The 13,701-nt window shown below is 31.5% G+C and overlaps 1 protein-coding gene across 1 annotated transcript in view; it reads left to right on the top strand.

The window, feature by feature from the left end:
* Positions 1 to 12,900, top strand: part of LOC111064553 (dipeptidyl aminopeptidase-like protein 6) — a 128,622-nt gene extending 115,722 nt beyond the window's left edge. Inside the window, exons 17-19 of the mRNA XM_039442331.1 lie at positions 932 to 1,092; positions 2,962 to 3,173; positions 9,059 to 12,900. Coding sequence (XP_039298265.1) covers positions 932 to 1,092; positions 2,962 to 3,173; positions 9,059 to 9,214 — 529 coding nt within the window. The 3' untranslated portion in view covers positions 9,215 to 12,900. The remainder of the gene's footprint in view (positions 1 to 931; positions 1,093 to 2,961; positions 3,174 to 9,058) is intronic.
* The last annotated feature ends 801 nt before the right edge of the window (positions 12,901 to 13,701 follow it).

The raw sequence follows: 13,701 nt of genomic DNA, 5'->3' as shown, positions 1-13,701 counted from the left end.
CCAATCGTTGACTTTTATACAATAATCAATTTCATATTATAAATTATATTTTCGAACACTTCATACGCTAAATTCAAGTTTATATATTACATCCCTGATTAAGCTGATTTACGACTCACACTGGCGCACAAGGAATCTTCCTTTTGCCGGTGTTTTTGCCTCACCTACAGTACTTATGCATGTGAACATAAATTAAATCTTCATTTTATAACTATTATTTATAATATAAAGGATATCATTTTGTTATTATATCTGATTAAATAAATGTATATATCTTGGTTTAAGTGCAGTAGCATTTATATTTATATTTATTTTTTGTAAAGCTTTTTTGTAGTTTGTTTTTGGCAAAATAAATTCATTCATTCATTCTATTTCGATCCACGCACAGGCCACAGTGCCCATGTAGGCTCATCCCGTAATCTATAATATGAAACCCTGATTTAAGTACTTAATTATTTGTATTTTATATTTTATATTAATTATCATCTTCGTACTTACTGTATTGTGGAATAAATAAGATTATTGATTGATTGCTATTGCTTATTTCAGCTGACAAACCATTGTTAAGATTCTATACATCATACTAAACTGCAAATTCATCAGTCTACTGTAATATTGCATGGATAAATAAATAATTGAATGAATGTATGGAATTTTTCTTCCAAGATAGAGATATTATTATTATTATTATTATATTTTATTATTATTATATTATTATTATTATTATTATTTATTATATTATTATATTATTTCAATAGAGATACATTACGAGTGGAACTTAGTGTATTATCAACTGTTGACTATGTTATTTATGCGAAGAAAATTTAAGTATCATGTTTAATTATTTTTGATGATTGAATATTGATACTGTAGTATAAAGCTATAGAGTAACAAACCCCTTTTTAATCAGAACTTCTTAAATTATTTATAGATACCTGGTAGACACTCTACACTTCATAGACAAGCGACGGGTGGCGGTGTGGGGTTGGAGTTATGGCGGTTATGTGGCGGGAAAACTGCTCTCTCATCCAAACCAAGATGTCTTTCATTGTGGCATATCTGTTGCTCCAGTCACATCATGGAAGTTATATGGTGAGTCTTATCACATAAAGTATATGTTTTAAGTGGGAAAACAATATAGAGATTTGCGTTTTGATGTTGACGTTTTCTGTTGATGTACAGTAGAGAATAATTATACGCTGTGCAGAATTACTTTCTACTTGGGATGGACATGCGCAGCAGAGAAGGCGTACAGCGGGAGGGATACAGAGGCGCGATGTTGCCGTTTTGAAGCGGCCAGCGTTCTCCTACTTCTAGTGACTGTGCATGTGCTCATGCTACACATGCGAAGTTTCCTGTCTGGAAGCAGTCAGACGACTGACAAATTGGCAACTGCGCTTCTACCTATGTCTCTATTATTCACTGTAATTGGCTGATCTCCCTCCATTTCTCTGCGCTGCATATTCCTTCAAGTTAAAAGTAAATTTGTACGGGTTATAACATATTCAGCAGAGATGGATTGCAATAATTGGGAAGTGGTTGAGTTTTATCATTCACGGTTCATGTTTGAAGCGATGAAACTATTGAGATTTCCATTTCGATGTTGAAATATGCTGTGTGTAGCTAATTATTTATAACATATTAAGCAGAAAGTGAATGTGACTCAGAAGTGATTCTTCGCGCAGGCAGAACTGTCTAATAGCGCAGTATCGTGTTCTCAGTTTCCCCCTTGGGTTCAGATTGCTACATAATTATTCTGGCCAACACACACACACACACACCACACACACACACACACACACCACACACACACACACACACACACCCAGTAACAGACGGACGTATACAGACAGACGGGTGAAAGTCCCGTTTTATTCATTTTAAGTGAACTAATTTCAACAAAAATTTTAACGATAATCTCTTAGAAACAGCTCATTAATTTTAAACTCTTCTATTGAAAATGAAGAATACCTTGTGGGAATAATATATAGGTCAACACAGCTTCATTTGAATTATATAGATAGTTATATATAGGGTAAGATTCACTTTCAAATATCTGCATTTTTTAAATGGGAGGCACTTATTTTATCATTTACTAGGAAAGCTTACAGTATAAAGTGGATCTCACTTTGCAATGTTGCCAACAAGTTGAGTTCATTATTTTACTTCATTTTTAGATTTTGATCTTTTCTGATTTTAAGAAACACATTTTTCTTTTATTTGCTATGATTTATTGATCAATTTATTGATCAATATGGGATTGTGGGATGGGGAGGTGCAAGCTTCTTGCACATCGAACCGCTCCTCAGGGTACAGAAGCTGATCATGAGGGTCATCAACCATAAGCCTCCACGCTATTCATCAGACCAGCTATTCAATGAGTTTGACGTGATGGATCCAAGACAGCTTTACTGCAAGGAGATACTATGCAGATTACACAAGAACCCAACAACATTTCAAACCAGAACCCACAACCACAACACCAGATACAGGAATCTTCTCATCACCAGTGTTGCAAGGAAGGCTCTATACCAGAGCCATTTCAATCATTTAGCACCAAAATTATATAATCTACTTCCTGCAAACTTTAAACAGATTAATCATCCTAGAAAGTTCAAAACAATGTTACACAATTGGTTGATGAGCAAAGGAAGACAGAACATAGAAAACATTATTTCAAACAACAACTAACCACCTAATGACTTACTAAACACTAACTTATTAATAATACGCACAAAAAAACTAACCAAACCTACTCTAGAACATGGTACGCCATAGTGGAGTAGGTCAATTTCCACACAGAAAAAACTAAACAAGTAGAGGACACATTATAAGAATTTTTGTAACTAACTATTGTATGTAATATTGTAATTTATCTAATATTTTGTGTAATTGATGTTGTAGTTTTAGTTTTTTTGTAAAATAAACATTTTATCTATATATTTATTTAATTTGTTTCAGATTCTGCATACACCGAGCGTTATATGGGTATACCAAATGTAACTGGCAATTACAAGGGCTATGAGGAGTCGGACCTTAGAAAGCAGGTGGATGGTTTTCGTGATAAAATGTTCTACCTAGTGCACGGCACAGCTGATGACAATGTGCATCTACAACAATCAATGTTGCTCTCCAGGGCACTCTCTCAGGCTGGAGTTATCTACAGGCAACAGGTAAACACATCCTCAATATAAAAAAATATTCTCAATATACACTCTGTAGAACCAAAGAGAAAATATAGCATAATACTATATTTTCTTCATGGTAGAACACAATAAAAGGATTGCTTTCAATATCTGCCCCACTAAACAAGAACGCAGTATCTACTGAAGTAACCAAACTGAGAAAAATGAGGTCAAAGTTTGAATTGTGTTTGAAATAACTGAAATAGGTTTTACCTTATACTGTGGATGTATATAGAAGTAAAAATCCACAAAAAATATGTTAGGGCATTTGAGAAGCAGATACTGCGTTTTTACCGGGCAATAGCATCTCCTTAATCACAAGTGGGCTAAGCAAAAATGCAGTACTGCGTTTTTCTCTAGTATAAACCACCAACATTTCATTCCAATACTTTAGTAAAAATGCAGAACTGCGTTTTTCTCTAGTATAAACCACCAACATTTCATTCCAATACTTTAGTAAAAATGCAGTACTGCGTTTTTCTCTAGTATAAACCACCAACATTTCATTCCAATACTTTAGTAAAAATGCAGTACTGCGTTTTTCTCTAGTATAACCACCAACATTTCATTCCAATACTTTAGTAAAAATGCAGTACTGCGTTTTTCTCTAGTATAAACCACCAACATTTCATTCCAATACTTTAGTAAAAATGCAGTACTGCGTTTTTCTCTAGTATAAACCACCAACATTTCATTCCAATACTTTAGTAAAAATGCAGTACTGCGTTTTTCTCTAGTATAAACCACCAACATTTCATTCCAATACTTTAGTAAAAATGCAGTACTGCGTTTTTCTCTAGTATAAACCACCAACATTTCATTCCAATACTTTAGTAAAAATGCAGTACTGCGTTTTTCTCTAGTATAAACCACCAACATTCATTCCAATACTTTAGTAAAAATGCAGTACTGCGTTTTTCTCTAGTATAAACCACCAACATTTCATTCAATACTTTAGTAAAAATGCAGTACTGCGTTTTTCTCTAGTATAAACCACCAACATTCATTCCAATACTTTAGTAAAAATGCAGTACTGCGTTTTTCTCTAGTATAAACCACCAACATTTCATTCCAATACTTTAGTAAAAATGCAGTACTGCGTTTTTCTCTAGTATAAACCACCAACATTTCATTCCAATACTTTAGTAAAAATGCAGTACTTCGTTTTTCCTTAGTATAAACCATCAAAATTATACCAACACATTGTAAAAAATGCAGTACAGTCAATTAATTTTTGTTGAAACAGAATAGATATGATTATATCATAGAGAAAGGCAAACCTTATCACTGATGAATCTTTTCTTTATAGGTTAAATTGTGTTACACACTGTCAGCTACTGCAAATATCATATGGTCCCCTCTAATATACTAAGCAAGAACGCAGTAAGTGATGTTCCTAAGGAAGAACGCAGTATCTGAGCTGTAGATACTGCGTTCTTCCTTAGTACATTGAAAATACTGCGTTTTTGCTTAGTAAAAAAAGAAATGAATAGAATAGAATAGAATGGAATATTTTTATTTCACTTGCTCATAACAACAAAAAAGTTTTACATATCAACTTAAAAAAAATGTAGTAGTTCAAATAAATTTACAACTGCATAATATCAGAAAATACATAGAATTATAACCACGTACAGTAAAATAAGATTTTGATCTTTTTGCAATTAGCCTAACTAAGTAAAATATTAGAAACAAATGATGATTAGGGCAAGTGAAACAAATTACTACTTGCAAAGTGGTAAATAATAACACTTGAGTGCAAGTAGGAGTCAATAATAGATTTTAGTTGCAAATAACAAACGCACACACACTCACTCTCTTTCACACACACACACACACAATAATTAATTAACAGGGCAAGACTCAGATATTGGTCAACTGAACAATAGATCAAGATGAAACAAATTTAATTCGATAATTGAAATTAATAAATAGGAAAGAAAAAATCTGAAATTGATAATTTCAAAGTGCTGGTCCATGTGGGCTCATCTCAAGACAGTAAACCATTGCTCAACATCATCTGGAAGATATTCAAAAAGCCAAGGCCTCAATTTCGATTTGAACTTTCTATAAGTATTTATACTTTTCATGTCAGGTGGCAGAATATTATAAAACTTGGGGCCCAGAAACAGAAAGCTTTTTTGGAAAAGAGTACATGTAGTAATGTCATGTAGATACTGCGTTTTTATGTCATTATTTCTTAAACGAAAGGAAATACTGCGTTCTTGTTTAGTTCAATAGATAGAGCTCGTTGAGCTGAGAATTTTTATATATATAACTCATTTTGTGAAATTTTTTTAGATACTGCCTTTTTTCTTAGTAGGGCAGATATACTAAAGTGAGATGTTAATTAACATCATCAGCTCGACATTTCACAATAAATTATTCTTTCTAGTTCATTTTCTGAAGCGAGCTCTGAGTTGAACCAGAATCTGAGAATACGGCAAACTAATTCAAATCAAATAAAATAGTTGAATTATTTGTTCTTGAGCAAGTTAATGCTCATACAAATGGGAGTTGCTATCCTAATCAGATATATAATACATTCTTGATTAACAGAACAAATGATCAAAACACGAACATTACAATAAATCCTGCTACGATAGGCAGTATAATAAAATTATTAAAAATTAACATTAAAAATGCAAAACCAATAGAATGCGGTATATTCTGTGTAGGCATAATAAAATGAATTCTCTCAACAAAACGTTAGTTATTTAGTTGTGGTTGTGAATTTTTTTAATAGACATAATTAATTCCGTATTTTACAATAATGATGCATTCTTGTTTTCTCCCTCAAGTGAGCTCTCAATGGAACCAAGAATCCAAATTCTACCTTGAAGCTAGTAAATAATACACTATAAAAATACTTCATCTCGTGAAGGTTTTTTTTTCTGTGGCATAACCGAAAAAGAGTTTATTATGAAACAGATCGACCTAAACACTGAAGGCATTGAAGATAAACATAGCAAGAGAAATAAAAAATATTGGAGTAAAAGAGCTGTGAGTGTGTCATCAAATCTGAGAAACGAATTCATCCTTTTCTTATTGATAGTATCGTTAATTTTAAAGAATATTGTGAGAATTTGTGTATACTATATAATTTATGTATTTCAATGGAGATTTACGAAAAATTGCAATGATCAACAGCTTGAATATAATAATAATAATTTATTCGAATATCCAATGAAAGCTATATAAAGAGAACTAAGAACTTCTGCTACTGCAAATATTAACCAAAGAGCTAGATAACAGAATGGAATTTTTCTAGTAAAACTGTTCAAAAAACTGTGCTCTGACTGGGAATCGAACCCGGTACCTCACAGCCGGCAAAGAGGAAAGCCGCTCAGCAACTCAGGAGTAACGGGTTCGATTTCCCGCATGGGCACTATTTTTTGGACAGTTTCACTCAACGACTTTCCTTCTGTTATTTAGTTCTTTGGTCAATATTTGAAGTAGCCGAGGTCCTTAGTACTATTCATATACCTATAGCTTTTATTGGATATTCGAATAAATTATTTTTTGTCATAGTAATTCAATCTCAGCTGTTTTCCATGCATGAAATAAATCCGGTAAACAGCTGTTTGCAGAACAAATAAACATTTGATTCTCATTACAGCATACTCTACTGTAATGAAACCATATGTTTTCTTTACAGTCGAGTATGTTTCCTAGTTCCGAAATAGGAACAGCAAAACTGCTACAAAAAAAACCGCCATTTAGTGAGTTTTGTCAACTACAATCAAGAAATTCCTGATTCGGAATTTCCAAACTAGGTTATGTTTATAGAATACATCTTAGACCAGTTATAGAATAGACACGGCCCATTGTATTTTCATACTGAAAGTCGATGAAGCCAACATCTACTGCCAAATCCACCCATCTTGACGTCACAACAGTGACGTCACGCATTGTATAGAAATTATAGAAAACTTTTTTGAGTTTGTTGTGTAAGTGTTTGTGGTGTTTAACTTACATTGTTGTTAAACATAGCTTGTTTTCCATGGCAGATTGTTATTTACTGTATTTATGTAATTATTATTTATGAAAATGGTAATCTCCTGTGCAGCATATAATTGCACTGAAATTTTTATGAAAAAAGTGCAATATCTTTTCATGCGTATGTTGAAATTTATACACATAACTATTGTAAGTTGTAACTGTAATATTATCATCTTGGTTATGATGCAAGTGAACTCATTGCAGCATGACAATAAATTAGTTTTGTAGGCTACCGTACCTTATTATTTTCAAAACACATTATAACTTTGAAGCCGATATCACATAACACATTATAGCTTAAGCGATATCGTTTTTGCCCGTAGCTAGAAATAACCTAAAAGCACCATGAATCTGAAATAGACACAATCTGAAAGTTTTCCATACGATGCGTGACGTCACTGTTGTGACGTCAAGGTAGGTGGATTGGGCAGTAAAGGTTGGCTTCAGAGGCTAGACTTCCCAGCGTATCTATTCTATAACTGGTCTAAGGAATACATGTAATAACTTCAGCAAAGGCAGGGAATTTTTTCTATTTCTCAATTATTTTTCTTGAGATTATTATGACAAAAAATAGTATATGCTACTTGGACGTGAATGTCTTTTGCAGTGCTCGAATGAAGTTCTAGTCTCAGCTAATGCCTCGACTAGAAACATCATTCTCGCCTGCAAAAGGTTCCTTCCCGTCCTTGTGACGTAGATACTAATTCTTTAAATATTTTTTCTTAATTCAAATAAGAAACAAACAAATACATCCCAAACAAAGCAATTAGAACTTACTACTATGTAACAAAGTTTAACATAGGAATTAGTAGGTTTCTTTGATAATAAATCATTATAATCAATAGTCCAGTCACTATATACATTGGTGCATGCAATTTATATTGTAGCTCTGATTTTTTAATATTGGATTTTTTTAATATATAAATTGGCCATTTTTTGTATATTGGAATATGGGCTTTAGTACACTCAACAATAAATTTCCCACTTTTCGACCGAATTTGACTTATGATGCATGATTTTGGACCGCCTTGACGAGCCGAGAAGAATGAAGTGTAGTACGATGGAATCTGAGCATTGTGTCAGAAGTTATAAGTGTTTGAAATTTTGATCCTTGAAGGTGTCCTTAAGCGTTCCTCTCCACTAGGAAATACTGAAATGAAGTGCATCTAACGGATGATTCTCATAGAACATAATCTTATGAACTTATGTCATTGTGTGAAATATCAATGTGAAGACTATGTAGTTGGTGATGTTGGTTGAAGCTGAAAATTAGGTGTTTTTAACAATACAAGGAGCATTGTTGTCAGGTGTACCTAGAAATCTATATGAGATAGAGCGCTCTACCTGATCTCAGATTGTAGAGCACAAAAATACGCCCAGAGGAATTGTGAATTATACATCTAAATGGTAACAATCGGAAGATATTGTTGATCAAAAACTAAAATTCATCAAAATTGATTTTTTTCTTCAAATTTCACTCATTTTTGAAAAATCATAACTCAGTACTCATTGGAGATAAAGAAATCCGAAAGATCTCATTTTATTCAGAATTTCATATTCTAGAAAAAATACGAAAGCAAATTTTTCTGTCTGATTACGAAATTTGGCAGAAATAGCTGAAAACTGGAAAATGAGCCGAAAATACGAGGTTTTTGGGCCAACCTGTATCTAGCACAAGGAAATTTTGCATGAAGAAATTGGTTCTGGACTTCTCTTATGTACCCAAATAATATATTAAAGAATCAGAACTACAATATAAATTGCAAGCACACCCCCTTTTTTATGTCTATATTGACTGGACTACAAAGGCAATAGGAACACATTATCCACATGGATTGTCTATGCTCATATCGAAATCAATTTGTCATCAGATTTACCCGGATGAGAGTCACAACTTGAGTGGCGTGAAGAGACACCTTTACCGGTCCATGGCCAATTTCCTGGACGATTGCTTCCGCAAGAGAGTGCCTCCCGAGGTTAGGGCCGGCCTCCGGAATGGGGGATCTCAGGACACCACTTCATCGTAACTGATAACTACTGCTTGATACTTATTCTCATTGGTGTTTGCAGTAGAAAAGCTGCTTTGCTTTCTGCTATTGGATTATTGCTCCATTTTACCATTTGCTCCATTCCAATGGAAAACTGGAGAACATCGTTGCAGCTCCAGAAAACTTCAGTGCCTATTCAAGTACATTACTCAGAATTTTATCATATTTTTCACAATCGAATCAAAATCATTTTAATGTCGTATAAGGTGATTTTGATTCGAAAAACGTTGCTGAGAATATTCAATCATCTTACTCCAAACAAATTTGAATCAAAATCACGACATTTATTTTGATTCAATTTGATTTGAAGTAGCCAACACATTGCTGAGAATTTTTTATTTCCAATTTTTTGGGCTTAGAATGTTCATCTTCCCCATCTTGATGGAAGGATAATTTTTTCCAATTTTTTTGGGCTTAGAACGTTCATCTTCCACATCTTGATGGAAGAATTATTTTTTCTTTCCAATTTTTTGGGCTTAGAATGTTCATCTTCCACATCTTGATGGAAGGATTATTTTTTCTTTCCATTTTTTTGGGCTTAGAATGTTCATCTTCCGTATCTTGATAGAAGAATTACTTAGGCTGTGCAAAGGCTAAAAATTAACTTTCTACTTGTGATATTTTTCAGAGTTTTTCGATTTGTATATCATCAAGCTATCGTAATAAAAAAGATTTCTGGAGAAAACATTTTTTCCGATCATTACTTTTTGAGATATGATCGCCTAAAGTTTAAATTTTTAGAACATTTTCAAATTCAGTAAGAGATAAATCCATGAGATTTGGAGGATAAATTCTTTATGTTATTGTTGTTTAATAAAACAAAACTTTTTTGAAAATATCAATTTTTGAGAAAGTTATTCAATTTAATAAAAATGAACAAAAACAACTTTTAGTTGAGTTATTTTTTGGTAAATTGAATAACTTTCTCAAAAATTGTTATTTTCGGAAAAATAATTGTTCTATTCAATCAACAATACCATGTAGAATATATCCTTCAAATCTCATGGATTTATCTCTTACTGAATTTGAAAGGTTCTGTCGCAAAAATTGTCACCGAATTTGAAATGTTTTGTCATAAAAAATTAAACTTTAGGCGCTCATATCTCAAAAAAATGTTTTCCTGAGAAAACTTTTTAATTATGATAGCTTGATGATATAAAAATCAAAAACTTCGAAAAATATCACTAGTGGAAATTTTATTTTTAGCCTTTGTACAGCCTCAATGACCTAGCTTTGAAACTGTAGCCTCTTAGCCTCCCAATATTCTTTCAATATTATACAATATGTGAATTTCGCTATTCATTAGAAGCTGCGATGTGTAAATTATTATCACCTATCCACCGACATACAGTCACTATTTTGTAAAATTCACGGAGAAATTATCAGATAATACAATCAAAACTACAATCAGTAATACTTATTATTAGATAATTCTTTGCGAATTTTCAAAAATAAAAACTGTATATCGGTGAATTGAATAAGAAATTACATATTGATAAATGAAATCAACACTATAATTATTAGTGATTCAATATGCTCTACCGAGGACCGTTTGTAAAGTGTGACTTCCAACTAGATTGGGACAGCTTGTGATTATAACTGAGATCGTATCACATTATTCACCAACTGTTCAGATTTGGTTTGAACTTTCACTGAACAAACTCCCAGTAGTTGTATATATTCCAGTAACTATTCTATAGTATCACTTATATTCTACTATCTCCAATTGAACTCTTGATCTTGAAATAAGCCTGAAAAATTATTTTTTCGACAGAGAAATTCAAATCATTCTAGACCCAATCTTCCTCTTCAAGACTCTCAGCTATATCAATTAATATTTTTGAGGAATAAGGAAGCATTCATAAGTTTATGAAATGATATTTATTAGGCGAAGTTGACTAAAGACTAACTTTACCGCTGAACCTTGAAATAAGTTCATGAAACTCACTTTAATATAACTACGGTACCAGAAAGAATAATGTTGATTATAAAAACGTTATTAGCTGATTATAGCCTTAGCTTGTTGACAGTTTTTGGAAATTATTCCACAGTATTTAAGCTAATTATTGTAGATTATTATCAAGACCGGTCATAATTAATAAGTTTAGGTATTAAAAAAAATCATTCCGAATAGCTGCATTCCACTTTAACAAATTTTACAATTAATTAATCACAAATTGACTTATTGGGTCAGTTTCTACAACTCTGCATCCCAATCAGAAGTCTTCGAATTCATTTTTAAGTGGTACAGTTGATAAAGCCATTCATAATATTGAAAATAAAATAATAAATCATTTTTTCATCTCATTTAACTTTTTTAGCTTTTTCAGGACTCTGTGAATCTTGAGTATTGAATTAAAATTCACAATAATGTATTTAATGTTATACAGTCAACTTTTATCACTTACCTAATTATTCTATCCATCTTTTAATTAGAGAATCTTTACATGTTTGATAAGTTTCAACCAGATATTATAGATCACTGTAGATTGAAAATTTTATTTTTTCAAGCTACAAATAACTCAATTTCCTCTAAATGCTTTATTAACATTGACTGTTAAATACATTTTTCAACGCAATTATAATCATTGTACAATAGTTTTGCATCATAGTTGAATTTCTCAAAATGGTCATTCGATTTAAAACATAAAAGAATCAATAAGCATTTACACTATTATAGTTCATTAGATTACTTTTTAAAAAGCTACTTAAATCAACAATTATATTCGAAAAGAGAAAGAAAATTTAACAAAACGTAATTTTGAGGCCAGATTATTAGAATTCATATGGAACTAGACTATTATTACAATATTAGAATTCATTCATCGTAGTGATACTTTATTTATTCGTATAAAATGCTTTCAGCTTTGAATTTACACTCATAGCCTTATAAAGATAAGGTGAATCAAAATAATAATAAACGCTAAAGATAATAATCCTATCATTGTCTGTAATCTAATTTGTCCTAATGACACTCAATTCTGTATTTGACTGAGGTTCAAGAGACCATATTAACATATTACAGTATTGTAAGGAAGATGAAATAAATTATAAATAACATGCGACATTAATGTGCGTGTTTCATGCTTTTCAGGATAAAAATATAAAATTTTCATGGTTCAACCACATTGATGTGTCAATAATTTTCTATAGAAAATCGGATTTCTATAGTTTTAAAAATGAATACTACTGTAGAACTACAATTTATTAAACATTACTCATTAGAAATAAGTGAGATTACGTTTTGCAACGATTAAAATCTACTTAGCCTTTACTAGAGAGTAGAATTCTCAAGACTCTCTTGAATAACGTTTATGAAATAATATTGTGATTATACGATAGATACCCTAGTTCAAGTAGAGCTCCAATTTCAGTCAAAAGTTATCAGCTGTTCTCACTTTCACAATTGGTCAGATTTATTCAAGAATTGTCAGTGAAATTAAAAATATCAATCAAACTAAGAATGAATTTGAAATCAAAGGTCAATCTGGTTTCAATCAGACAAAGCAGACCGGTTCAAATAGAGTTGAACATGTCTTTCAACTAACGTAAATCATAATCTGATACATTTTAAGTTGAATACTTTCAAATTGAAATTCAGTCTATGCAAATTCCCTTTATTTTTCAATAATTATTCTCACTATCAAATTGAAAACATTGTTCTGCCAGATATTATATCATTAAATAGAAATAAAAATAAAAATTTCAGTACTCTTTTTTGAAATATTTTATCACAACATGTTTCAACATTCATGCCATTTTCATGACTGTGAAACATGTTGTGATGAAATATTTCAAAAAAGGGTACTGAGATTTTTATTTTTATTTCTATTTATATTACAAGTAGCCCTATACAGAAAAGAGACAATTATATCATTAGTACGATAAGAAGAGAGATATTAGCTTTCTAAATTATTATAGAAAGTTAAAAGAACAAATACGATCCAAAGCCTCATGAATATGTTTTTCAATAAATACGTTTGTTATTTCAGTCATTATTGAATTGGATGTTGGTTCCCATTTTCTAATTATCGCATGAATACTGCGTCATGACTGAAATCTGTTAAAATAATCATTTTACCAATTGTTAAAAATACAATTTATCTTATTTTTATCAGTGCAATAATACAAAACAAGCTATAATGTAGTATACTATTAGGTATAAATTGTAGTGCGTATTATAAATTTCAATTGATTACGACCAGCAAATTTCAATTTTTATGATTCACAATGCACTTCCAGTAACTTCTAGAGTTCATCATTACCTAACAATGCAATTGGAAATATTATTCATGATCACTACTTGAAAAATATCTGAATTCTAATCATAATTCGACTGGATTGACGCGACCTATTCACTCTTTTGAATTATTATTATTCACATACTTACTACAAAGTTATAAACTACAGTGGAAGTCTTTCTTTCATCAGTGGAAAGAACACGAATCTCAAAAATACGAGTTTTA

The sequence above is a fragment of the Nilaparvata lugens genome, chromosome X (genome assembly GCF_014356525.2).
Source record: "Nilaparvata lugens isolate BPH chromosome X, ASM1435652v1, whole genome shotgun sequence".
Taxonomy (NCBI): Eukaryota; Metazoa; Arthropoda; class Insecta; order Hemiptera; family Delphacidae; genus Nilaparvata; species Nilaparvata lugens.
The sequence above is the reverse complement of the archived record's forward strand: the minus strand, read 5'-3'. Positions and strand labels throughout refer to the sequence as shown.